Source organism: Anas acuta, chromosome 3 (assembly GCF_963932015.1).
Source record: "Anas acuta chromosome 3, bAnaAcu1.1, whole genome shotgun sequence".
Lineage (NCBI taxonomy): Eukaryota > Metazoa > Chordata > Aves > Anseriformes > Anatidae > Anas > Anas acuta.
In genome coordinates, this window is record NC_088981.1 from 54,905,429 (window position 1) to 54,932,774 (window position 27,346).

The 27,346-nt window shown below is 39.8% G+C and overlaps 1 protein-coding gene across 6 annotated transcripts in view; it reads left to right on the plus strand.

The window, feature by feature from the left end:
• SYNJ2 (synaptojanin 2) overlaps positions 1-27,346 on the plus strand; it is a 70,926-nt gene that overhangs the window by 8,540 nt on the left and 35,040 nt on the right. For 4 of the 6 annotated variants that reach the window (XM_068677188.1, XM_068677186.1, XM_068677189.1 and 1 more), the window contains exons 2-5: positions 6,055-6,141; positions 14,389-14,659; positions 16,860-17,085; positions 25,595-25,678. In XM_068677188.1, the coding sequence (XP_068533289.1) occupies positions 6,055-6,141; positions 14,389-14,659; positions 16,860-17,085; positions 25,595-25,678 (668 nt within the window). Of the gene's footprint in view, positions 1-6,054; positions 6,142-14,388; positions 14,660-16,859; positions 17,086-25,031; positions 25,364-25,594; positions 25,679-27,346 lie in introns of those variants that run through there. The other 2 variants (XM_068677191.1, XM_068677192.1) reach the window with 2 other exon arrangements.

Sequence of the window (27,346 nt, forward strand, 5' to 3'; positions counted from 1 at the left end):
AGAAGCTTTTGCTTACACAAGGGGGAATATAGGTACAAAATGCTGTGCTACTTTCAACACATTACAGTTTTAACACTTCATAGATGAACTGAACTCTATACTAAAGCTATAGTGCTGAAAATATAGTTATTTAACTTTATCATAGCAGGTGAAATGAAATCAACAGCCCCGTGCCTCTCCCGCGGCCTCGGTTGCAGGTAGAGCTGTGTGGTTCCCTGCTGGTGCGGGGGGAAATCAGAGCATGGCCTTGCGGGGCAGGGATGCAAAACCAGGAAGTGGCAGGTATTTACCTACGGACCAGAAAGCCGTTTCTGTGCTGTGTGTACAGTCAGTGTTTACAATTAGTTTTAGCTTGGTAATGATATGTACAAATATGTCACTGAGCGGGGTTTTTGAAATCCAACGTTAATACTTGTGCAAACATATTGTGAATATATTTCTGTGTGCTATCAAAAACAGTGAGCCCTACAGCGTGACTCATTTTACTCTTATGCCAGGATATTTATGCAACTAGTCTCCTTATTATATTTGTATTTCTAAAACTTACTACAATTTTTAAAAAGAAAAAAAAATATGTTTTTTTTTTAAGAAAAAAATCATATATTTTTTTCTGTGGTTTAGTGATGTTCAAAACTTTTCATGTTTGTGGATTCCTACAAATCTTGTAGTAGAGATAATCTACTTGACAGAAGCCTTGCCTTTCTTTATTACGCTGTCAATGTTTCTGTGTTAATATATGTGATATACAACAGGAACCACATGGTCAGGTTCTAGGGACATGATTTAGGGGCTTATCTCTATATTCCTGACTGCCTGCAGACCCCAGGAGTGGCCAGTACAAACCTGGTATTTTTATTTTTATTTTTATTTTTATTTTTATTTTTATTTTTATTTTTATTTTTATTTTTATTTTTATTTTTCTAAGTCCTTTCTTCTTTGGCTGTGAATAAATATACTCACATACAGGTATGAAAACATAATCCCTTACTAGAATCAGTATTTTCAATCTAATATAGAAAGCCGGTGAGCTGAGCTTTCCAAAATGCCCCTTTTTTGATTTCTTTGCAATGTTTTCAAGCAGACAAAAAATACGCTTTCTAGGAAATATATATGGTAAATATATTGCTTAACATTTTGAATATCGAGATTCTCTGAACTGTAACTCTGCCCACAGACTTCTTCCCAACCCTGTATTGCTTGATGTGTATGCTATTACATAATCCAGCCTGACTTGCACAATGCCTACCTGTCTTGGACTGGATGTGGATGGGAAGACTTTAGTAGTGAAAGATTATGAACGTAAATGAAAATACAACAAAGTGCTTTGGGTTTGTCTGAGGATGACAGAAAACAGGAGCTGGAAGCAAGTTAATGATATGAACTCATATAACACCAGACGTGGGATGTATTTCTACGTTACGGTGCTGGACATAGTAACAATTTTTACTTAAGTGTTTTTTTGTACAAAATTTGTTCAGTTATGTATTTATTCCTTCTCATAAAAAATCACACCTCTGTCACCAAAATGCTGAAAGAAGCACAAATAAAGGAAACAAGCTCCTTGATAACCTTGTCATGTCAATCCAATTGGACTCTACAGATACTTAGAAACACTTCAGAGCATGTATGCATGGCTGTACCTACGGCTAAGCAGGTGTCCAAATATTCCCAGAGTCAGGCTAAAGAAAAAGGGGAGAGACAGCATCTGTAAACCAGTCCCAGGCTTTTTTTATTAAAGAGCTCTTTCTGTGGTTTTACGTGGAAGTTGTAGGTGTTCCTGTGCCTGTCCTTAATGTTAGGCTTGGACTGGTGGTACCTCTCTGCCCCCTTCCTGCGGTCGTGGAGCTTCCTGGGCACCACATCTGAGAGCCCTGGTGGCACCTGCTGAAGCCTGGGAGATCAGCCGTAATTAAGGGTTGGATAAAGGGAACTGCATATGCCCAGCCAGTTCCTGCTAGCCATTAAATCGAATTTGCAGCCCGTCTGAGCAGGAAGTCACGCTTGGATAGCAGGTATCTGTCTTCTCATGGTGTTTTCCTTTGGCTCTGAAACATTTTACGCTTGGAAAAAGGTCACTTTCAGCTGAGTTTATTATAACTTGTTTTTATTGAATTATTGTTCACCTTTTGTTTTGCAAGTTAGTAATTTCGCCTAAGATGGTAACCTTATATATAATTTACATCAGGAGATTTTAAATAATTAACATTAAAAAAGCGCTTGAGGAATGCACGCAGCATGCAGTTCTCTAACGCTGTTATGAACACACAACACGGTTGTAATTAGTGCAGAAGGGTGGATTCTCAATTATATGTTTAGTGGAAGGAAAGATTGCTAAAAAGTATTAGTGGGAAGCTTTTAGCGAAGTTTGGTAATTACCAGGTGTACTCTGTAGTACCTGAAGCCATTATTAAGCAATAAACAAATGCACCGTGTATTTGGAAAACTCAGCTTGTAAGTAGACATCTTTGTGGTGAATTTCAATAACTTCTGTAGCACCCAATTCCATTAACAATATATATATACATATATATATATTTCCATCTTTTTTTGTTTGAAAAAGGAAGGATTTTACCTGTGAGTAGAACGTAGTTAGACCTCCATTATTGATCCCAGGTTTTTAAGCAGACGGCACTCGTTGTCTCTGCATTTCAGGGCTTTTATGAAAGCTGTTACAGAATGAAAACTCTGACAATGGAAACTTCAACAGAAGAACACATAAATATTTTTTTTGTTACTGATAAGAAAAGAGCTTTGTCTTGGGACATACCCAGCTGTCAAATGTTGTCACTAAGGCTGTATTTACAATATTGTTCAGCCTTGTCCAATATGTTTTAAATTGTCCCTGTGTGTCAACAATCCTGTAGTATTTTTTCCCCTGAACTCTGCTCTTTGTTCAGTGAAGGCAATAGCATATAGGCTAGCGTTGTTCTGTTTCTAGTCACTCGCTTTCTGATGCTGTCTCTATTGTCCTAGTGTTGCTTGCAAATGGTCTAGGAGATGCGTAAGGCCAGGTTTTGGTGAAACTTGAGATTTCTTTTAGAAAATTTAAAGATTTTAAAATAGTTCTTTTTAATAATAAGCTATGAAACTGGCTCAAGCCACGTGTAATGTCCTTTAAAGTCAGGCTTTGGTCATCCTGTCAGTGTATCACTTTTTATAGTGGTTGTTGGGGATTCTCCCTCCTCCTCCCTCCAGAAAGACCAAGATGGGCTGGGATACGTGTGGATCCACCTAGGGCTCCCCAGCACTTGGAGGGAAGGCACTGTGCTCTGACCTGCCCACCATGAGGGCATGCAGGGAGATGGGGCTGAACTGGGGGGCACGAGGGAGGAACGAGCCCCCCAGGCCTCGAGGGGCCATTTTGGAGGTCGTGCCAGGGGGCACTGTGCCTGACCCCTGCTGCGCGAGGCCTGGGCCCTGGCCCAAGCAGAAGGGCAGTGATCAAAGTGATCTCAGGAGTTTGTGAAGCACCTGGGTGTATAATGGGACTGGAGTCTTCAGTTTCTATAACAGATTGTATTTTTTTTTCCACACAAAATTTGGTCTCTGCACAGTGACATACTGTGGGCTGTCTGCTTGCTGGGTGAGGCCTGAGGAGCGCGCTGCTCTCCAGGGGACACATGGAGGTGGTTGAGGGAAGATCTCTTTGTCTCTTCTTTGGTTTCTGAATCCAAATTGTTTCAGGGAGCAAAATGAACCCCAGAATAAACAACAGGATCTGCTATATGGTAGTATGGTGGCCAGAAAGAGAGGCAGCAGAGCCCAGAGCTTTGCACTGGGAGCCAGCTCCTCTGTTTCAGGCAGCTTCTCTGGTACTGATGCCCTGACCAATGCTGCTGGGCTGGTAAATCCTCCTTTAACTGGTCTGCCCAGGACACAGCCTGTTTCTGTACCGCTGTCGGCAAAACCCAGCTGTTTGTTTGTCTGTGCACTTGGAGAAGTGCCGTGCCAAGAGCTGATGTGCGTGTGATGCTGCTGCCTTGACCAAGGAAACTTTGGTGGCTTCTGTACGTGCCAGTGTCAGGTGCTTCTTGCCATTAGCTGCATGACTTTTGTGTTGCTTATTTCCACAAATTCTGTTCTTTTGGATCCTGTGGTTACCAGGCATGTTAATGGCCAGCTTTCCAACTCGTAATTTTATTTTGAAGAGTATCGTTGTGCTTTCAAGATGTCTCTTAAATGCTTTCAGGTTGTGCAGAGCCTGCAAGTTTGCAAGGTCCTGCATTAGTCTGAGATCTAAATCTCTCACTATTTCTGTCATTCTCTATTTCTTCCTAAAAGTGGAATGTTTGGAGCAAGCATTTAGTGTATGTTTTTTCTTTTTTCTTTCAAACTATAGAGTTTGAAAGAGGGGAACAAATTTAAGAAAAATATCAGTATCTTTTTGTTGTTTTTTTTTTCTAGTTACTGAATATGACAGAGAGAGAGAGAGAGACATTACTTTTTTAACCTCCTTTTGCCTTTTTTTTTAATACATGAGGAAGGCCTGACAATCTTTTTTATTTCTTGGTGAGATGCTCTATCTCAACTGTCCTTGCAGAAGTTTTGTCTGAAGTGAGCTTTCATAGTCTCAGCTCTTAAGAGATGCTCTTACTGAATATTTGAACTGTTGATGTCCAGAGGTTTACATTAAACAATAAAAATCCCTTTATTTGCTTCCTGTTGCTTATGTTTTACTTCACTGGCGTGTGTGGTATCAACATTTTGCTGGGTTTGTGTGATTCACTCAGTGTTTGTAAGGAAGCAAAACAGATTGTGAAAGTCTGGTGGCAAAAATAAAATTGAGAAAAGAATTAACAACTCTTCCTTATTCAACACAGATGCAAAACCAGAGACAAATGAGTTTTCATTTCCTTTGGGGGTTGCCTCTACTAAGGTCTCTACAGGAATTGTGCAAGTAGAAGTGTGCTTGCCTTCACTTCAAAATGTCAGAGAGAGATGAGATACTTATTTCTTTTCCATGCTTCTCACTGAGCTACTTGTCTCTTGATATTTGTAAATAAAAGTCTGCTTCTTTGTTTACTGTCATCCATTGTGAGCAGTTCAGCTTGTCATTTATCGTCCAGGGGGTTTTAAATTTTTTTAACTGCTGAAGTTTGCAAGGAGCACAAGATTTTAAAGTGTTAGCTAACCTCTGAAAGAACCATGTTTCTGTTTATTTGCAGTCAAGAAGTAAATGGATGTTTGAGGGTCACAGTCTTGTTTTACCCATTCATGAGGCTAAATTTGCTCCTCATTAGGAAATATATACAAAATGCAGGCTTACTGGTTCAGGAAGCACTTTATTTTTGCCTTAAGTAGCAGTGTACAAGCTTGGGCCATGTTCTGGCTTAATACTCAGTCAATCTAAGTGTTCAGCTCATGCCCATTGAAGTCAGTTATTGCAGAAATACACAAATCTTACAACAGCATTTGATCCTCTGATTGTATTTATTTATTTTTAAACAGTTCTTACTTGATTGAGATATAAGTTTAGTTCCTCTTAAAATCAACATCCAATTTGCCTATATCAAATTATATTATCTTGCATAAAAAAAAATCTGATTCTGTTTGAAATTAGGCTGGGAGAATCTGGAAACAGAAACCATCTCTTCTTGTACATCAGGAAAAGATGTATTATATTTTAGCTTATGGCCAGACTTTTTGTTGTTGTTGTTGTTGTTGTTGCTCTTGTTTTTGAACCGTGTGAAGTTTAAATGTGTTTATACATTTCTTTATACATTCTGAAACTGGTACCGCATCTGCTAACATCTCCACTGTAGAATTAGGGCATTACTAATAATTATGTGTCCTGGAAAGGTAGTGCGTGCCCTTCTTTTTTCTAGGTTGGTGGGAGGAGAGGCTATACGTTTCTGTCCCATTGCTTTTTAATGTTCTTAAACACTGAAACAACATGTCGTGTTCTCACAGCATTTTAACCCTACCTATGTAATTTTGTTTTCTGACTGAGATCAGCTGGGATGGACTGGTGTAGACTATAGCAATCTTAAGATTTCTTAAGATTTGATAAGGACCAGAACACTAAACTTTGCTGTCTTTTGTTTTGTATTGCAGCTCCAGAAGAAAAGGATGCAATTAAAGGACAATATGAAAAACTCATGGATGCTTACGGCTGTTTAGGAGAGCTTCAGCTTAAATGTGGTAAGTGACCATCTGTATGACTAAGATTATTTCACAGAATCAGAGATAAATCATTATAAAAATGTCCAGACAATGCTGGCATGCTGTAGCACCAAATGGCTGAAGTTGTCCAGTTCCTTAACATTTCAAAGCTAATTGCAACTTGTTATGTGTAGTCTGGAAGAGATCTACTTCTTTTTCTATGCTGTGCCAGAAGCATACTGCCAAGTGATAGTCTAAGCATTTTTGGATTTTTTTTTTTTGCTTTTGTTTTGTCTGACATTCTTAGCTGCCTGAAGATAATTGTTTTTTTCTCTTTTTTTTTTTTTTTAACTGCAATCGTCCAAGGCAAACTATGGTTTCTCACTTTTTTTTTGAAGGATCATATTTAAACAGTGATTAATCATTGCCACCTGAAACTGCAGATTCCTAGTCTTTGCTATAATGCCCATTAATTTTGTAATTCACATGGAAAAAGGTTTGCAGAAGCAGTCCTTGAACTTTAACTAGTAAGCAATATTTATTGTCATTACTTTAATTTTCTATACAATTTGGGAATCTTGATTTAGCAAAGGATTTGCTATTACACTGCCTACAGGAATTTTAATGGAAATAGCATGTTTTAGGCACAGGACTGCAGTCACTGATTCAAAGGTAATAGTACCTTGCACAGCAGACATCAAATCCAGTGATGAAAAGGATACATTAAAATAAAAGGTTAGTGGCATTAAAACATGGTATAGTTCAAACTTTTTCTGCATTCATTATGGAAAGCTGTATAAGACTTGATCTCATAGTCTTAGAGTAAACCTTAATTTTGACTTGGAGGAATGACAAGATTGATTTTCATATAACTTAGTACTTAATCAAGGAATCTGCCGAAGGCAACAGTGCTATAAGCACTGGCTTATTTAGACCAGTACATGTAAGTGTATCTTTTCATAGCTCACCTACCATTTTATGGCTCAAGGAATATGATGCAAGATTGATCTGAAGAGGTGGCTGCAGTCTGAAAGACTTCTGTGTCGTAACTCTAGGCCCGTCTAGTCTTTTAAATGAGTGTGGGCTTTTTGTTTGTTTTGTTTCTTGTGGAATTAATTAGGCATTTCTATGGAGATGTATATCAATTTGTTAATGCAATTAAAAATGGAGGATTTGTGTTTGTTTTTTCTTGGCACTTGGACCTGTTTTTCCTCATAGGAGTCTAATTAATCCTGTTGTAATAGCAAAGGAATGCAGCTATTGAAGTCAAGCTCTTCAAGCTACAAATGAGAGTAGTTTCTTGTACGTGATGTGAACTAAATATATCTGGTTTTAGTCTTCATATTAGAATGAATTATTTCAGTTGGGGTATGGAATATACTCAGCCTTATATTTTCTTCTTTTCTCCTTCTATTTCTGTTTTGCCATGTCCTTGCTTCTTTTTGAACAACGCCTGCTTAACTTCAGCGCCTGTGAAGCATGAGATTTTTCTTCTCTGAGCTCTGTCACTGTACCTTTGTCTTGTCCTACTGTTAAATTACAAGTCCTGGTACAGGACTTCCTTTGGAAAGGATTGTTTAAAATTGTATTGGTAATTGGATAAAAAAAAAGTTTACTGCTGGAGGTCAGCTCCTAATTTTGACTGAGTGAAAAGTCAGGAGGGTCATGCTGTAATGGTAAGCAAAGGTAAGCAAACATTTTCTGCTGCTGAACATGTTTAAAAAAGCACAGATGATTGCCTGCCTGCTATTTGACCAGTAAAGAAGTAGCTCGATTTTTTCACAGTCTCAGTTTTTCCATGTTGCTCGTAAGTATACGCCATCCCTTTAGCTGTTGCTTACAGAAAAGATTAACACTACAAAATATATATATGTAATATAACTTTTGCTTTCTGACGTAATGTATTCTATGCAAACAAGGGCATAATTGGCCAGCTCTTCACTGACCATCAGTTAGCAGATACACTTTGGCCAGAAGTATCACTAGTCTTCTTTTTACAGCTGGAAACCTGCAGATCATAAGTACTAAATTAAGTGAAAATATTTGTATAAGTACATTCCACAGGGATATTAAAAGAGCATATTTGTAGAGCAGAAGGGGAGACTTTTTCAAGACATGAAAGATGTCCCTGAGCACTTCAATTAATCTGTAAATATCGCTACTTAGGAATCCAAATAAATCACATTGTATGCTTGCCAGAATAGATCATGCTTTTCACGAGAAAGTAGATGAAATATGTGAAGCTGACTCACAAAGTTAATGTTTCCCAGCAGTGATAACATTCACTTCTATGTACTTCTGTCTGTTAACATGACTCACTAAGTTCTTCTGCTTTCTTTTGTGAGATGGATGGCAGCAGAATGAATTGTACAGTGTTTCGGAGCTGTATCTCAGCCAAGGTTTTGCTGCCAAAGAAGATCTTGCAGTGGCAAATACATTTTAAGCAAAGTGTTAAGAGCTGACTTTGCAGCATTTGGTTTAAACACTGTGATGTCAGGAAGGGGTTCATATATAAAGCAGTATTTTGACAACATCACTGTGTAGGTTGCGTTGTTTAATACAGCTGCTGTATTTGGGGAGGCGCTTTGAATTAACTTGTCTGTATATACTCTTGCTTTTGTGTATACAATGTGTTTGATGGTCTAAGGGAAGAATTCTCAAAGGCGAAAAGGACAACTAAGTACCTGTTTTCTATTCCTCTTGATCATTTCCTAATATATAATTTTAGTTAGGAGAGGTAGAAAGAGCATTTTTGAGGCTAAAACTGTAGTTTGGAAAATCTTGGTTCTTTTTATGATTCTGCTATAGATTTCCTCAGAGATTTTCAGCCTGTTGCTTAGAATCAGATTATCTGCTTTGCTCTGTGGCTAATTTTGAAGGGAGCTGAGAGGCGTAAATACTTTTGAAAACTGTTTTTCAGTGGACTATAAAGTGAAGTGGAGATATGTGGGGAGTGAAGATGAAATGCAGTGGAAACGGAACATGCTGAGGGAACATAAGGAAATGGTATGGCTGTTGGAATGGAGAAGGAATAAAAATTTGAGTGGATTCATTTATAAAAGGAAAAGGCTGTGGAGTGAAACATTCACGGTTAAAAAGGACAAAATAAGAATTGGATATTGCCTTTTCACTGTAGCTCATAATGGGCAGCTCTGAAGTCATGCCATCAAGTGCAGGGGAAACAATTGGCTGGAGTCATGTAGACAGGTTAAATACAGAAGCTGCAGCTCATTAGGGTAGGTGTGGCGTACCAGAACCACGTTTCCTGTGGCAGGCTTGCTGAACTTCCATTAAGTCAGTTGGCTTCACAAGAGCTTTTAGAAAAGAAGAAAGGATACAAGTTATTTTCGTCTTGTTTCTCTGCCAAATATTCTCCCTCTTCTGCCTCCCTTGCGCAACCCAATGAAAGGGCATTCAGTGCGTATTGCTGTGAACAATACATTTCTAACATTTCTTTGAAAGGGTTCTTTACAGATGGTAGTGGTGATTTGTAGCTGTAGCAGGGCAAAATAATGAGCTTGGTCACAATACATGAACATTTATATCCATATATCTGAGATCAAAATTTGATCCATAAATAAATTTTAAACATTTTTTTTTTTCTTCAGCACTTTGAGTGGATCTTGCTTTTTCATAGGTGTATTGCTATGGAAAGAATGGGCAGTAAGGAGCACTTCACTTCTTGCTCTGATCTCTTTCAGAGATTTCTTTAAAACATTCAAGATAGTATCCCAAGGAAATGAGAGACATTTCTGCAGTTATGATCTTCTATTGCAATTCTTATGTTCCTAAATATAACTTTCATCTATGTGAAAGTTTAGGAAAGCTAATAAAAAGTGGTACTGTACATTAAATTACTTGTAAAAGGTGGTGTTTTGTTTTGATATTTTAAAGAAAAGATATTTGATTTCTAAGGTGAGGACATAGTAAAGAGTCCACAGCTGATACGGTTGTTGGTACAAAGTCAAGGGTAGGAGCCACACCTGGAGCCTCGAGCACTTCACGGGAAAAAGGTGTTCTGGGATGTTTTTCATTGACCTTAGTGCTGGTCCCACTTAGCGTGCACTTTGAAGCTGTCAGCTGAATGCAGCATGCTTTCTGCTACTGTATGGCACGTTGACATCAAGGAAAAATTACCATAAATTTCCTCCCAGTATCCTTAGTTACTTATTTTGTGATAACAGTTGTGGGTTTCTGTTTTAAGAAATAAGACTGGAGTTTCGTCTGTCTCCTGGTCCAGATATGCAGGGAGCTCCTGAGAGTAGGAAGCTTTGGTTTCCCTCCCCATTTTTTTAAAAATCCATTCAGCTATTGATGTTTTGGACAGAACAAACATGAATACCCTGCATGCTGTTTAACTCCTTGCAAAGGCTGTAGCCCCATATGTGCTTCATAATGCTGCTGCCAGGTGGATCTGACTGGACTGTAGGAAGTATTTTTGTAGTGACTGGTGTTAGTATGGGACTTCAAGTGCTACTTGCATAAGAACAGCTTCACTGGAAACTTCAGTGATATTTTTAATGCAATGGTAGTGAGCTGCAGTTTTGAAAAAGTTAAGGCTGCAGGAATTAATGGAACAGTCTTGGCTGTTTTAAGGGGAAATACCTTCTAGCTTTAGGGAATGTCTGGGTATTTCAGTTTTATTTATTTCATTAAAATTGTGATATTTTCAGAGTTAGCTCAGCAAACCCAATTCTTTTAAAAAATCCTCTCTTTCTCATGCTGTGGCCTCACAAATCCTGATACTGTAGGAAATTTCACGTTATGTTGAGAGCAGGAGATTTTTTGTGGGGGAGGGTTTAGGAAGCCGGGAATGCAATTTCTTGCATTCTTTTGTGAGATTTACTGAATAATAAAATTGAATTGTGTAGGAACTAAAAGAATTTTTCAGTGAATTCCTGTCAGCTAAAAATGTTATTTTCCCTCCATTGAATGAACAATTACCAAAGAACTTAGCATGTGCAATTCTTAGAAAATCAATTTTATTTTGCTTCTTACAGAAGTTACTTACACCAGGAACAGCATCTGTCCTGGCTGGAGCAATTTCCCCCTGTAAATTTAATTGCATTTAGGTAGGGTTGTGGTTGATACTTCTGTTTCCATGTTAAGTAGTTATTTTTCAACAGGAAATATTATGGCCTGTTGATGTTTACATACCAGAAAAGAAACCACAGTGACTTTTTAAAGTTTAAATTTAGATGTAAAAGGATTGGTTTGTTTGTTTGATTGTTTTAGTATATCCATGATGATAATCAGACTTTCAGTGACTAACAAATAAGCAGATGCATTTGCGCTATGCCTGGTAACGTTAGGTTTCTGCCATACAAGGGACTGTTCGGAAATATAGCACTTCTGTTTTTCCTTTGAAACAGCATTTTATAGCTGAGAAAATGCCTCAGTGAAACCATGAATGGCCATAGCTTGGTTATCATTTCCATCATAAACTCGTCCAATGCGGTTATCAGGATATTTACAAACATTGGCAGCCTGGGTCAAAGGGAGAAACACAGGGGCAAGAATGTGAGAAGAAGTTTGGGGATTGAAAGAAGAGACCCCTGTGTGTAAACTGAGGTGCTGGCAAGGAAGGCAGCACAGAGGAAAGCAGTATTTTGCTGTGTACGGCTGCATAGCTTAGTGATAAGGAATCTCTTAGGGTTTAATGGAGACATGGTTAGAAGGTGGATAGCTGAATAGTGTTTAGGTAGCATTGACGTTGTCGTGTGATGCTCTAGGAACAGGAAGGGTTGACCAGAGCCCTGTCTCTGCTCAGGGTCCCTTGGTTACATCTAAGGAGTGAATGAAGAAGGGGCAGGACACAGGTTTGAGCACTGTCAGTAGGATGTTGGGATGAGGATGCTCCCTATGCCAAGGGCAACACGTGAGGCCCTTCCTCACCCGGACAGTGCAGGGAGAACCTCAGCTGATTCCCAGGGATGCTGGGGTGAAGGTGGTATCAGGGGAGGGGGCTTGGGGCTCTTCTGAGGCTGTCAGAGACATTTGTGTTAGGCTGGAGCTGTGATGTTGTAGGGTTTTTGCATTCTGGCTGTCGTATAAGCATATCCGGAGTGGTTTAAGCAAATCAAAGGGGTTGAAGATGATCTGAACACCACCTCAGCTCACAGAGCAGTCTAGGAGGACAGAGCAGGCCAGCTTTATTGTAGCTTAAATCCATTTGGATCATTTTCTTGAACTTTTTCTCCCTTTGTCCTTTTTACCCCATTTTATTTTAATGTTCTAGGTCGTAAGTGTGAGGCATAACACTGCGCTCCTTTGCCAGCCTGTCGCAGCTCTAAGGTGTCATGAAAAGTAGGTGAAGGATGAAGGCTTCTCCATAATTTGCTACTGCTTTCCAAGTCCTGCAGGTGGAGTTACTCTGTGGATGTGAGGGGCTACTGCAGGGTGGCAGGGAAGACTGTCACAGCCTCAGAAAGCTGCCGGTCTCCTCACGCATCAGGGACAAAGCGGCAGCTCCTTAGCTGTGATTTCTATTTTTGAGCTCAGTAGCTAGTGGTTTGGGGGAGGAGAGATGCTGGACCTCTGCGTGCATAAATGTGACTCCCTTGCTGAGAGCGAGTAAATAAGTGGAGGAGGTAGTGAAAAGAGTCTGGAGTCTCTGCCAGGGATTAGCAAGCTTCTAGGTAAGGTGATATCAAATCTACGTATAGATTTGCTCATCTTTTCCCTCATGCTGTGCTTTTTTCCTACACTGCCTTCCTAAACTAAGGAATTGCTTTGTTTAGACCCAGTTATTTCCCTCTGGCTACAAGCTCCTTGAAGGACAGAACCACAGATAATGAGCCCACCAGTGCTAAGTTTTAGTATTTATTGGCTATTTGAATGTCAACTTTCCCGCTCCTTCTCTTCTGAATCCTCTAGAACAGGTCGCTGAAGCCAAGGAGAACACAGCAACCCCTTGTTACAGAAAGAAATGTGGTGAACAAAGCTTTCTGATAAACACCACCTACACTGGGCTTTATGCAAAACCAAAGTCAGCAGAACAGAATGAATGAGGTCTAACCTCCCACCCTGTCCTGCTGTCCAGCTCCATGTGCCTACACAAATATTCTGGCCCTGCTGAAAACCACCCCGACTTCAGTTTCTGTAGCCCACCTGCGATCTGGAAGCAAGGGCTCCCCTGCTGATGTTTCAGGAACAAACCAGTTGTTGCGTGAGAGCTGCTCTGTGCTTTTGGACTTTTTCCACCATGGTGTGTTGAAAAGCAGTCCTACAAAGCGTGCCCTGAGGGCACGGTGACAGGCTATTGGCAGGTCAGACCTTGTTTCTGCTTTGGCAAAGCAATAAATCTTGGCTCTCTCCTACCTTTTCCTGCTAACTGGAGTGCCTACAATGGCATTGTGTCTGTATGAGACCAGTTCAAGTGTATCACAGAATGGTTTGGGTTGGAAGGGACCTGAACAATCATCTAATTCCAGCCCCCTTGCCATGGGGAGATTGGGGGAGGAATCAAATAGTTTCTTCCAAGTAAAACTAGTGTTGTAAGAACAGCCGTTCTGCTACTTAATTACTGTATCATTTCAGGGAGAATGAACAGAGGTTGACATCCCTCCGTGTACTAGAAATCTGATGGTGGTGGTGTTCTCAAGCTCCAAAATTTGTCTTTTTGTTCTGGGGCTCTGGAATTCAGCTGCTTTGTGATTTCATGCTTTCCTTCACAACGGCGAGAGCTAGAATTGTTTCTAATGATGCTTGAGGTTGTCGGCTAATTGCATACACTCTACTTTGTGACACAAAAAAGTAAAATCTCAAGAACTGATAATACTGAAACTTTTTGAGTGGCTGAACATGGCTGGTTTAAGAGGAAACCAGGAAGAAAGTTGAGTGCTTTATATTTGTAAAATTCAGAAGTCAGTTGAAAGATACATAGGGAGGGTCACAATTTATCTCATAATTGATCAGAGTTCTTGTCTTTTCCTTGAATCAAATCCAGTGAAAACTGTACGCTCTCCAGGGGGTGAAATCTGATTTTGAGTAGTGATCCAATACAGAGCTCACCCTAAGTGGGGAAAAATGCACTCTAATAGAGCAAAGGATAGAAATGTGAAAATATGTGGATCATTATGCAAATTTTCTCACTTACCTGCAGTCAAGAGGAACTCAGAAATGTCAACGAGCATTGGTGATGTGCTTGTGGTATTCTGTATTCTTTTTCCTGAAGCAGAGATACTGTCCTCTGCTGGAGCCCTGTCAGATTACATATGGCAGGACTGATTGGAAATGACAAAGCCTGTGTCCTCCTGTAACCCTTCTGTAACTATCGCCTTCTAGGTAACGCTCGGCTGCACTTTCTGGTCCTGGTGACAGGCTGTACGTCGGTGGGAAAAATCCTGGACGCTGAAGTTTACAAAATTACTGCAACAGATTTCTGTCCTCTCCAGGAAGAAACAAAGGAAGAGGAGCGCGTCACTGCCTTGAAGAAAATACTGAACTCTGGGATGTTCTATTTCTCCTGGCCTAATGCAGGCTCAAACTTTGACCTGACTGTGCGAGCTCAGAAGCAGGGTGATAACCACTATGAATCTGGTAACTCCTTCTTCTGGTTAGTACTGCATGTTTGTACCAAAGTCTTCTGTCAGCCCCATCCGTATGTTAGTGGTCACACACCCTCAGAGAGAAATGAACAGGTGTATTCCAGGTGTGCCACCTTCCATTTCATTGCCATGTCACTTTACAGGGCCTGTGGCCTTACTGAATTCAAAAAGGTAGCTTCTATTTAACTAAAATTAATCTGACAGTGAAATGCAGTTCTTATAACTGGATTTTTGTGTGTGTGTGTGTGTTTTTAAGAAGAAAGCACAAAGTTTCTTGTTCACAGTGCAGAAATGTTTCTCTATGTGTTGTGAATAGTTTCCCTTGTGGTAATAATTTGCTTTAACAGTTACCTTTTAAAGTAACAGTAACCTGCACTTGAACCATTCATAATCACATCATCTGTAGACATTTATTTTTTATTTTTTAAAAGAGTGTGAGTTTAAAGTCTGCATTTCAATCTCTCAATAATGTGCCCTAGTTTTGTGTTGAAAGCATCAATATTAATATGTTTGCAGCTCAGTGTAAACGTATGTTGCACAGAAGGAAACTCCAGTGACCCACTGCTTTGCGATTCTTACTTTCTTGTGCTTACAAAACAAAGGAAAAGTATTTCTTGTAAATATTATTTAAGTGGAAAAGAAAACACAACTGCTGGGTTTTGTCTCTATTAGGTGGGTTCCCCATTAAAGTAATTCAGTTTGTTTGCTTTACAAGTTCTGGCAGATTTGTTTGTTTGTTTATTTTAAACAAAAAGGTACGCAGGAAACAGCTGTACTGGAAACAAAGGAGGGCTGTATGGTGGTGTAGGTGGGAAATAGCTGCCCAAGTTTAATGTGGGTGTACTGCTAGAATGTGTGATATGTCTTGTGGCCTAAAGTAGGTGAATATTAAATTGTCTAAAAAGTTCATAATGGGTGATAAATAAACATGAGAGGAGCAGTTCAGTCAGGTTAAATAGTCGTTCTACCTTTCTCTTACAAGTGGTAAGATACAGAGTTTTGAGTTTCACTCAGAAGGGAGATAAATAAAACTTGCTTTCAGCTGTGCTAATTACTCGTTCCTCTCAAAAAGTGCTCTAAGCATGTCAAGTCTGACACGTGGCACAAATGAGCGGTGTTCCAGTGTAGAATCTCCTAAGGTGACATCTCTTAACAAAAAAATAACTCTCTTACCTGTCCCATCTTTTGAAATGTTTCATCTCAGAAGATAAGTATTTGAACTTCTCTTTGCTACTTCTGACTAGTCTAGCAGTACCTCATGAAGAGCTTCCACGTTCCTGTGTGTTGTAGAACAGGCACAAATGGTGATAATGTCATATTTAAAGCAAAAAGATGTTCCAAAGAAAATTGTGAGGGATTTATGTGATATGAGGAATGTTAAACTGAGCAGCAGATTCTTGGAAAAAGCACAGTGGAATAAATGGTTACACGATGAAAAGCTTCAGACAGCCTTAATTATAAGCAATGCAACCTGTCTCTTAAATGAACTGCAACAACAACAAAAAAATCTACTGGAATTCGTCTGAGTCCTCACTGGGACTTGCTCTTTGAATAGAGCTAGGAAAAGGAGGTGGAAGAGATACCAAAAATTGTTTTAGAGTTGCTTTTTTTAGTTACATATGTAGTTTAAAAACATAAGATTGACTTGCATCCTGTCAGAGAAATGCTGTACTCTAGAAGAACAATTCTTCAGGGGTTTTCCAGAGATGTAATAAGTCCTGTATAGATCTGCTGTTGAGCAATAAATGATCATAAGAGGGATTTTCTTGGCCCTCATCTGTGACTAAAGTCACATTTTGAAAAATGAGATGAGGAGTAAGTCATAATAGAAGAGACCAGCATTTTAGGTTTCTTGGGTTGTTGATTTTAAAATAAATTGAAGGTTAAAACAGACATTCTTAATTTCAATAGCGCTTTTTGTGACATCTGGAGTTAAAAGAGGCAATGTTTGCATAAGCTGAATTATAAGGCAGTGGGGCAAGGAGAGCAGTTTGGCAGTAGCTGAGCTATTAAAATTTGCCACACTCTTTTCATTGTAGCAGTTCACAAACATTTCCTACTGATATTTACTCATTTCAGATAAGGTATAACTACAACAGAGAAAGGAGCACAAAAGCTTGCTTAAATTAGTGATTGTTGCGGGATGGGACCATGCCTGTCAGTCTTACTTTATTGAGTATGCCATATGTGTGATGTTGAATTTTACAGGAACCAGCTACTGCACGTCCCCTTCAAACACTACCAGGTGAACTGCTCTGACTGGCTGCTGAAAGTGATCTGTGGTGTAGTGGACGTTCGCACTGTTTACGCTTCCCATAAGAAGGCAAAAGCCTGCCTTATCTCTCGGATCAGCTGTGAGCGAGCTGGTGCCCGGTTTCACATTCGAGGGGTCAATGATGATGGACATGTGTCTAACTTCGTTGAGACAGAGCAGGTAAGCAAATGTATCCAATAGCCTTGAATAATTCACTCCACTCTAGTTTAGCTGGGACAGGGTTTCCAACAAGAACTAAAGGAGTTTAGCATTTTTTCCCCCAAGACTATTTAAAATATTATTGCACATCAGATCTATTTATGCCCATTAAGCATTTCTTTGCAATCTGTTCCTTTTCTGTATTTCTGGCCTTTCCATGCACAGCATTTTCATTCATACTCTTGATTTTTTCCTGAATGTGCAAGTCACGGCCATTTGATACTGTGGTGAAATATAAACATGGGTTTTTGAATTACTCAGAGCTGTGGGTGTTAATTCATGTGAAACCAACATGTGTAACAAGGAGGTTCTTGATTACAAGAGACCTGCTTAGAAGTATCAGTCATGAGGCCCATGTGTTAAACAAACGGGTGTTTTAAAAGCTATTCCAGAATAAACGTCATGCTTTTATACATTCTATGTATGTTTTAAAGTAGTGTTTTACTAAAATTTGTCATTCTTCCCATGCTAGAGGACATTGGCAAAATGTTCTCCCAGTGCTCAGATATATCATACCAGGCAGGAGAAAGCTGCCCAGAGACAGAGCTGTGGTCGTTAGGAGGAAAGTCATCTTTGGCCAGTAAAGAAAACAGAGGAAAAACAGAATCTTCTCACAGTCAGGCAAATTTCAGTGCAACTCATTTTGGAATGGACTTTGCTTTATATGCCCCTTTAATTTGTGGGTCAGTTCCCTCAGAGAGAGATGGTATGGCACAGGTTTTGTAATTTTTTGGTAGAAACCTTATTTCCATATGGGTGAAATACACCCAGCAGGCTCCCTTGATTGGCAGAGCAAAGCAAAATAACACAGAGGTTGTTGGTTTTACTGTACATGGTTTAGCTTACTGCTTTGAAAATGAACAAAAAGCACTGGACCTTGGAGAATCTGAAATCTTTTGTGCCAGCTGAAATGAGTGGTTTCCTTTTTGAACAGCAACGGAAATTACTAGCAGTCAGAGCCATCATACTTAATATACAGAAATAGATGTCTCCATAAGTGGAATAGATAAATGGCTGGTAGGAGTTCTCCACAAAGGGCAAGGATCTGCTTATAAAATTTAGTTTTCAGTGTCTTCTGGGCAGCTCTACAAAACCGTGTATGTAGCATAACATATTTTTCTATATTTTTGTGTCTATATATGTGTGTACAGGTACAGTTGAAGTAGATTACTTAGGGGAGGCTGGTAAAACCTGTCTATGTGACATGGTTGAGTGAGGCATAGAGATTCTTAACCTAGCTGTGTCTTTACTTGTTCCAGGAGAGCTTGAGCTGCATCACTGTAGGACTGTCTGATTGCTGAGGTTGATGACCTGTCTCCAGAGTGTCCCTCCTGGAGCACTAGTGTTTCCTCGTGGCATTGAGCGAGTGTAGCAGCTCACGCAGTTCTGTCACTTATACATCTCTTCTTTTCCTGCTTTGCCTGCATTTTCAGTAGGCTGGCCTGGCTGCTTTCTACTTAGTGTTCAGGCTTCCATGACTTGTGTTTTTTGGATGCCAAACTCTTCCCCTGCAGCGTTTGGGTCTCTAATGCCAGCCAGGGAATTCTCTGCTAACAATTCTCTTTTGTGCCTCTGCTCCAAAGAAACTTCAAGTTGACTCCTGCAGCATCTACATCTTTGTAGAAAGTCATTTCAAAACACACTGGGAGATGCAGATAGGTCTGCTCACCAAAAAGTGGAATTTTCCTCTAGGACTTGGAAACAGAAGAAAGGACGTGTGCCATTTAACTAATAACTTCGTACAGTCTGCTATTTTAGTTGAGTGCCTTCTCACGAGCATTAGTGCAAAGTGCATTCCACAGGATCTGAAGAATGTTCTCGCACTGAAATGCAAAGGAAAGAAAATGTTAAAGAAGGTTGTCAGCTTTCTTTTAAGTCAGTCTCACATTTGTGGCCCTACAGTTAACAGTTGTCTAATTATAGGAAGTACTTCTGCAATCCTGCTCACGGGTTGGGTCAAAAGTTGCTCATTCTATTGAACTACATTCTTGGAGTACATTATGTTGCAAATGATTAGCATGAAAAGTAAGTTGGCCTTTGCATCACAGCAGAAACCCTGAGGATTGGCTCCTGGTGAAAGGCAAAGCAGCACTTGGTTGCTAATGCTTCCCTTTGCTGGGGCTGGGTCAAATTCTTCACGGGAGCTGCTGTGCTTTGTTCCAGTTCAGCCAGGGGCTGCTGTGAGGTGGGAGGACTGAAGGCTTTTGAGCTTTGCAATTGGTTAAAAAAAAGAGCAAGAGTGAAATGGTTGTAGGGTGAACGGCTCGAATAGGTTGAAAATTATCACAAGGCTTTTCAATTTTAAAGGATTGTGTTTTCATTTTTTTTTTGGTGTTGCTTTGTTTTTAAAGAAGAAAATAAGTTTGCTGTTGCTAGTGGTGATAAACACTAGCTCTACCAAGCTAAATGTCCTAAGAAAGCAAAGCTGGGCTAACCACCGGGATGCCTGAGATCTAGTTCAAGCTGGCACCCTCTTAGCTGAGGAAGGAAGAGTCCTAGAATAAACTCTCTCCTACTTTCATAGTAGACTACTGACTAATCGCCTATGAGGTAATACCTTGGCTGCATAACATTTTGTTTCCATTTGCTGGGGCCTCTACAGTATAATGGCATGCTGGCTGTGTGCTTTCAGGGATAAATAGCACCCTAGGATTTTGAAAAGCCAGGACTTTTCCCCCCTTTATAGGAATTACTTCTAACATTTTGCTGTTTTTAGAAGAGGGAGAAACAATTAGTCTTATCTCCAGGCAGCTCTTTTATGCATGGATGGTATGCTTTTGTCTCCCACTGAGTTAGCCTTGTGGCATTTCAGCTCTGCAATGAGTCATTTTTTTGTGGGCTCACTTAACTGCTGTGACTCAGAGTGTTTGAGAAGAAGGGGGAAAAAGTTAAATATCTCACTTCACTTTTGCTTTTCAAAATAAAGCACCAAAACAAAGAGAACCAACAACCCTCTACCAGTGGATCTCTTGATCATTTGGCTTGCTTCTTTACAAAGAAAAAAAAAAAAAGAAAGGAAAAAAAAAAAGCAGGAAAGACAAAAATAAAGCATGAAGGGAGGGCTTTTTGGAAATCCCTGTGATGTGTACTTCCAGCTTTGTTGCCAGTTTTAGAAGGGGCTGCCATTCTATTACAAAGTGCAGTGTTGCAGATAAACCTCAAGTAAAGTTGTAAAATCAGTTTCCCAGTGATAAGTTAATAAATTTTTGCTTTGTTCATGTTTGAGAGGTACCTGCTGACAACAAAGTTTTCTTTCCAGGATTTCTCCTTTCCCATCACCTCCGCAATCAATCTGCTGAGTTGAGACTGTATCACATTCTTTGAATTCTTCTCTGCTGATAACCTTGAGAAGGCATGCTTTCCTCATTTAGTTGTGTGCCTGTCACTGTTTACATTTCTTCTCCTTCCCCAGTTATCCTCCAAAGAGTGGGGGTAAGCTCTTAATATCTTAGCAGATGACGTAAGGGGAACAACTCTAATTTAACGAAGATTAATGAATGCTTTCATTTGTTCTCCCCTTCATGGAACTGTTTGATGAAGCATTTAAAATGGAAACCTTGACAGACATCAAAAAGAAATCCCATGAATTGGATTAACTTTCCCTTTATACCAGTTTGAGAAAAAGTGTTGGACACTGATTAAGAAAAATGATCCCCATTTCACAATAACTCTTAGAGCATGTTGGATAGCTCTCCAGGAGAGGAATGGATGCAATCATGTGGTTAATTTATTTTCTGGATCCAGTCTTACTGTGGCCCCAGGCAGGACAAAGAAGATTATTTTGGCAAGTATATCATTGGATCCTGTGGTCTGAGTTAAAGGGACTCATGGAGAGGTATGTTTAGGCCATCTGTTATCCATGCTCTTTGTGAGTTGTGTGGCAGAGCTGGAGATCTCAGAAAAAAAGCCGTGCAAGCATGTGTTGTGTCTGTATTCCTTGAATATGTGATGAATTCTGCCACTAGAAGTTGTGATTGGATAATTGTTTCCTTCTAATGAAGCTGGATGACAGATAGAGGTTGGTGAATATATTATCCTGAGCAATGAACAGGAGCAGCACACTGGGACTAGAACAATGGCTAGATGAAATAGATACTACCTTTGACCAAGAAGCAAACAAGCAGTACCTGTACCTGAAGCATGAGCTGTCATTGTGTACCAGCAGAGGTGCTTGGATCAGAGGGGTGAGGTCTGCCCCTATACAACTGAATATAAAGGGTGAGAAACTTGTCCTCCTCAGTTATCAGCACCCTTTAGGGTCAGAGGAAGAAGCCACAGAAAGAATCTAAGATGGCAGGAGTCAAAAGAAACACATGGCAATTTCTAACACCACAGGTCAGAGGACAGGGAATTTATTATCAAGGCAAAGAGGTCCTCCACATGGGTTAAGCATCCAGTTGCTATTATGTTGTCTGATTGGAAACTGCAAGAAACGTGTCTGAAAATCCATCCAGCTAAATGGATTGGATTGTTCTGTGGGCCAAGCCCTTTGAGATCAATGAAGCAGTCCTCCTTCAGTGTTTTGAGGATCTGATGGGAATGAACTTTCTCCCTGGGACAGGTAGGCAACAGCTTGCTGTCATTTTGGAGGTAAGACAAAAGATAAGAGTCCACAATTGGGTAGTTCTTTGAAGCCTAGGGACAAAGACATAACATTAGCAGTATGTATCAACCCTAATGGCAAAGTGTTGTCCAAAATGTAGGTGATTGTTGTTGAATGCTTAGAGGAAAACCCATGTGATCTTCTTGGATGTATTTTATGTCTGTGACTTAAGGAAAATAGAGGACAGGAAAATTCTGGAAATAAACAATTGTTTAAGAAGGAATAGCTTCTTTTCTTAAAGCACTGTTCGTCTTCTGCCTTAGAATAAGAGAAATGGAACTGCCAGGGCACAGGGCAATAAAGTCAAAATTAGAATGACGAAAAATGCAGAACTGACAGATGTGTGGTTGTAGAAAACAGGGTGAATGATCAAGGGTTGGAAGTATAAGATAAAATAAATTCTATACTTACCCATGCATAAATGCTAGAATTACATAAGCAACAGAGTTGAAATCTTTTATTTATAAGTGTAATTTTAACCTGGATGTATTATCAGTGCTAATTTAAGAGTTTAACAAGTGTGTTTTATTATAGTGTATATAGGTGTTAAGACAGTGTCTGTTCCTGAACTGGGAAGCCTCCTTAGTCTTGGTCTTTGAACCTGCTCAGTTAGGACGTCTGCTGGTGGGGTGGTTCTTGCCACTGTTATTGTTAGGGTCAAGGGGTGTGCATAGCAGAACGCAGTGTCAGGATCAGGGGTCATGTTCCTTGTAGTGGTGAATGAAGGACAATGGATATTGCTGAAATTCAGGGAAGGTTTGCGCAGTTGTAATGCCTGATAAAATGTTTACAGTCTGTTTAGGAAGAAATGACTTGCAAAAATAGTGTTACCCTCCCACTCATTAAAAAAATACTAGGTCTTTTTCCAACTCACTAGCAGCTTTGAAGAAAATAACTTTGGATTCATCTGGGTCACAAGAATGAGGTGAGAGAATTGTGGAAGACCACAGAATTGCTCCAGAGAAAAGAATGAGGAGCCCTGTAAAAAAAAAAAAAAAAAAAAAAAAAAAAAGTGTTAATATGGAGAATTTTCTTGTGAGTGATCTGTACTGAAGAGGCCATGCTCCCAGTTCAAAAACCTCACCTGAATTGCTAAAAGCTACATGTTAATGTGCGTAAATATCTCACTTTTTAACAAATGCCTTATCATCATAGGGGAGTTCTATATTAGACCTCATCCTGACAGAGGACCTCCATCATTCACATTAGGTTGTGGGCATCGTGTTTTTACGTGACAGAAATGATTCACACGTAGTTTGAATAATTTTTTTTTAGTTCTCCAATGGACAGCTTAATAGAGCAGAAAACAGAAGAGGTAATGGGCGAGAAACAGTGAACAGAAAACGTGAATAATAATAGAAACAAACATCTGTTATATCTGACAATGTTGAATCACTGGTAAATGGAACTATGAGCAGAATATAAATTCTATTAATGCGGAAAAGCAGAAATGTTTGGTCAGTATTTTTCTTCTGCATTTGGCATAAAGAAGGCAGGAGATGTACTCACGGTCTATAAACTGTGATGAAATACTTGCCATTAAAATATAGCCCAGGAAGATGTTAAACTTCAGGTATTAAAATTAGAATTCTTGTTATTTTAATCAGTAGGTCTAGAGAATTTGCAGCTGAGACTTTAAAAAGAGATGGCCAAAGAGATATTTGAGCTGTCAAGTTTTCAGTTAGTTATGGAAACCAGGATACTCCAGAAGATTGTAAGGAAACTGAACCTCTGTGGTAAGCTGTTTGAGTGGCCAGATTGTACTTCCTGTGAAGCTTTGCCTTTAGTCTTCATCGTCAAGTGTTAAGATTTTGTTTCAACTCATCACTAAGGTGATTATTGTCAAATTTTGAAGTGAGCCAGTCTTATCTGGTCTTTGTGTAGATTCAAGACCAGATCCTTGCTTAGTATGAGTCAGGAAAATGCTGGGGCTGTCAGCGGAATGGCACAAATTTACTTTACCTTAGAGTTGTCTCCTGAGGGTCCGTGACTGTGCGTGAAATGATGATTCAGTGTTCAGAAGTCACTGACTCACCTTGTGACGGCCTGTCTCAGTGAGGAAATGAAGAGGAAGAAGGTGGGCCTGCTCGCTCCTCCAGCAGTCCTGCAGGATGGTCATGGAGCCAGGAGCTGGCCTTGATAGTCCTTGTGGGTCTCTTCCAGCTCCGGATATTCCAGGATTTTGATTCTGTTGTCTCTTCTGAGCACAGAAATGCAAAGGAAGAGTGTTGCCATGGTAATTAGTTCTTGCATTCAGGTACAGGCAAATTTAAAAAAATTTTGCCATGAGAGTGTGTTTTAGACCCATATTTCTGAAGCTGTGAGGTAGGCCTCGCAAGGAAGCTTCTGTCAGCAACAAATTAATGTGAAGCACCTGCCCTCTCTTCTAGGAGTTGTAGGAGGATGAGATGCAACATAGAAGGGTTCTTAATTCCTTGGTGTGAGGTGAAAAACATAAAATTTTGCAGTACATCTGGGCTACCTGTCATTTGAACACTGTGTTCTTGGCAAAGCCACTTAAACCTTTCATCTTAGTGAAATCGGGGCAATTGTGAGTGCTCTGCAAAAATACTGTGAAGATAATTAGATAAAACTGGTGGCAGGATATTTAAATATTTAAATACCTACCTCTCTAATGTAAGTACATACTTCTTTTCATATGTGTAGCTTTAAAAATTGTACGTTGGGGGTAACATCAAGGTTGAGGTTCAGGTAAATGAACCTCGTTTTTCTTGAGCCACCCAACCAGAACACCTAGTGGCAAATCCCAAAGCACAAGCCCCAGTAAAGTGGTATGGGAGCCCATTTTCATGTTCTTTTCTATTTTTGGGGGATACCAGCCAGCTGGCAGCTGTTGTGCTAAATGATATGATGCAGTTAGAGAAGCAGCTACCTGGGTGACCTGTATGGATACCATGCCTCGCCGGGGCTGCAGAAGACTCGCTGCGATGTAGGAGATAACAGGGATGCGTATCGTGTGTCGCCTGTGGAAAACAGCCAGGATTCCACTGCTAAGTATAGGCCAGGAGAGAGAGCCAGGCTTTGCACAGTTGCTCTGTGGTTATGCCCTGTCTGAAGATAGTACCTTTTGTGCTAAGTTAACATATAATGCAGTGCTTTGCTTGGGGGTGGCAGAGGGGGAAGGTAAAGGGGAAATTGTCTTTGTACTTCATATGAATTTGATTAGAAATCAGTTTGTTAGCTGTGATCATAAAAAAAATATAAAGGGAGAGGTTGAAGTCTGGTCTGGGAATAAAATGGAGAGTTTGGAGCCTCTCACTAGAAACCTTGTTGAAGAGAAATAGATCACATACTGTTCGCTGGATCTCGGGATGGGAGTGGCGAAGCTGCTGGTTTCACTGAGATTTGTTTGGGCACTCTGACATGCAGGACATGCAGTGAAATAAGAAATAGTAAATAAAGCAAGGGATAAGCTTATCCCACACCTGACATTACCCATCACCGGTCACAAGGAGCAATGACATTTTGCAGTTCAATTTTTTGAGGGAGACAGAGGGAGACTATGTCCTGGTCTTCCCGAGTCTCTTCACCGGTAGATCAAATCCATCTTCATCGTGGCTGAAAGATTCCTTCCACATTGCCAGCAGTGGTGTTTTAAATTCTCTCTTATTTCTGGTGAGTAGTGAATTGAATCTGCTGTGATGACATGAAAGCAAATACGGTGTGCTTTGTTCCACTGTGTGTGAGACTATGGAAAAGCGGCTGAGCGGTAAGGGGATACAGTGAGATACACCGTTTACTTTTTTTACCCTTCGTGTTCAGTGTCTTAAGCTGTCACTTGATGAAGGAGACAAAGACTGATAGCTCTAACTGGAGAACTCCTTCCATTTGTTTCATCTTTTTCAGACAATTTACTTGGATGATGACGTCTCTTCCTTTGTGCAGATCAGAGGTTCTGTTCCACTGTTCTGGGAGCAACCAGGGCTTCAGGTAAACAACTAAATCAAAAAGCCTACGTTGCTTACCTCTCTTGCTACTTATAATTTAGAAGTTCCATAAAATTTATGTACTTTTTAAAATAAGATGCAGAGCTCATTCTTTGAAAATGCTGAACTGCTTCATTTTAGGTTTACTTTGTAAGAAATTATTCATGCTTAGGTAAACAAGGAAAAAAAAAAAAAGAAAACAAAGAAACAAACACCAACAGGCAAATAGCTATAGTTATTGAGGTTTAACATTTTCATGTGTTTGTGTGCCTCTGCAGGAAAGTCTATGTCAGGGACTGTGTCTTGATGTCCTAAACTGCAGGTTACAGCAATGCCTTTATAGTATTTTTTTATTTGATTTGGAATAACCTTTCATTCTGAAACGCCTGGTTAGCAGGAACATTCTGCTATTTCGTGATACTGACCTGCAGAATAAAATCGGAGTCTCTATCAATACCAGGAGTACTTTAACTTCAAGTAAAGTATAATGTTTGGATGGTGTGTTTGCTAGATTTTGATCATACAGTAATGATCTGATCTTCTGCAAGGCAAAGCTGTAGTGTTTCATCAGGAGATAAATGCATCAACTGTAGCAAATAAGAGTCATCCTAGCATGCTTCATGTTCTCTGAGCAGAGGGATGAGCAACTAGACTGAGTACGCACATGTGTGCATATGTGTTAGTGGAGAGAAGATGTTATATAACTTTTTTTTCCTTTAGATTCTTCAAAGATCATTTGATACTTTTTTTTATCGTTAAATCTAGCACTTTAGAACCATTCAGGACTACTGGATTTAGTACAAAAGATGACTAGAAGATCTGTGTTCCCTCTGTTAGCACCATCCAGGGCAATACTTTTTTATAAAGGAGGTGTGTCCCTGTGACTGTGCATGCTTCCTTCCAATCTAGTAGCTGTATCCAGGACTGTTGTTCTCTATGTTATGAAGTCAGAGAGTTTTTTCCCCAAATATTTTTGGCTTGTGTGCAGCATCTTCGGTTAAACAGAATTTTCAACTTTTTAGCAAGGACATGATCTGCATTTTTGCTTAATCTGGACTAGAATATGCAGCTTTCATTTATGTTGGTGAATACTAGTAACTCTTACTCCTTGGGTGTGAGTGCGCTGGCACTGGTGGTGAATCTGGTGGTGAAGAATTGCATAAACCAACCTCATGAAAAATAAAGAAAGATGATGGCGTACAGGAAACAATACATGATCTTAAAAACAATTAGCAGTGTAGATTGATGGTACGTGATTTTAACCATCAAGTTTTCAAAGGACTGTTCCAATAATTTTTAGCTTCTGTAAATAACAGAACAATGAAATAATTCAGTACACACAGTCCAAGCAAATGGCATAACTGTAGCCTTGTCTGGTGACTGAAGGGCAGGAAGAGTGCTGGGCACACAGCATATTCGTGTGATACAGTGTGGGATATTTGCTAGAGAAAGTTGGCAAGGGGATATGATTTATTTGGCCATAAAAAAGATGTGTAGATATCCCTTTGCTTAATAATAATCCTGTTTTCACTTGCAACTGTAAATGTTGTCTAATAAAAGCTGTGGCTTTTGTGTTAAGTATATTATGTGTGTGGGTGTATGGAGTCTGTTAGGGGTATCTGGTGCTGTTAAAGAAATGTTTTCTCTGAAGGAAAAAGGGAGACATCTAGTG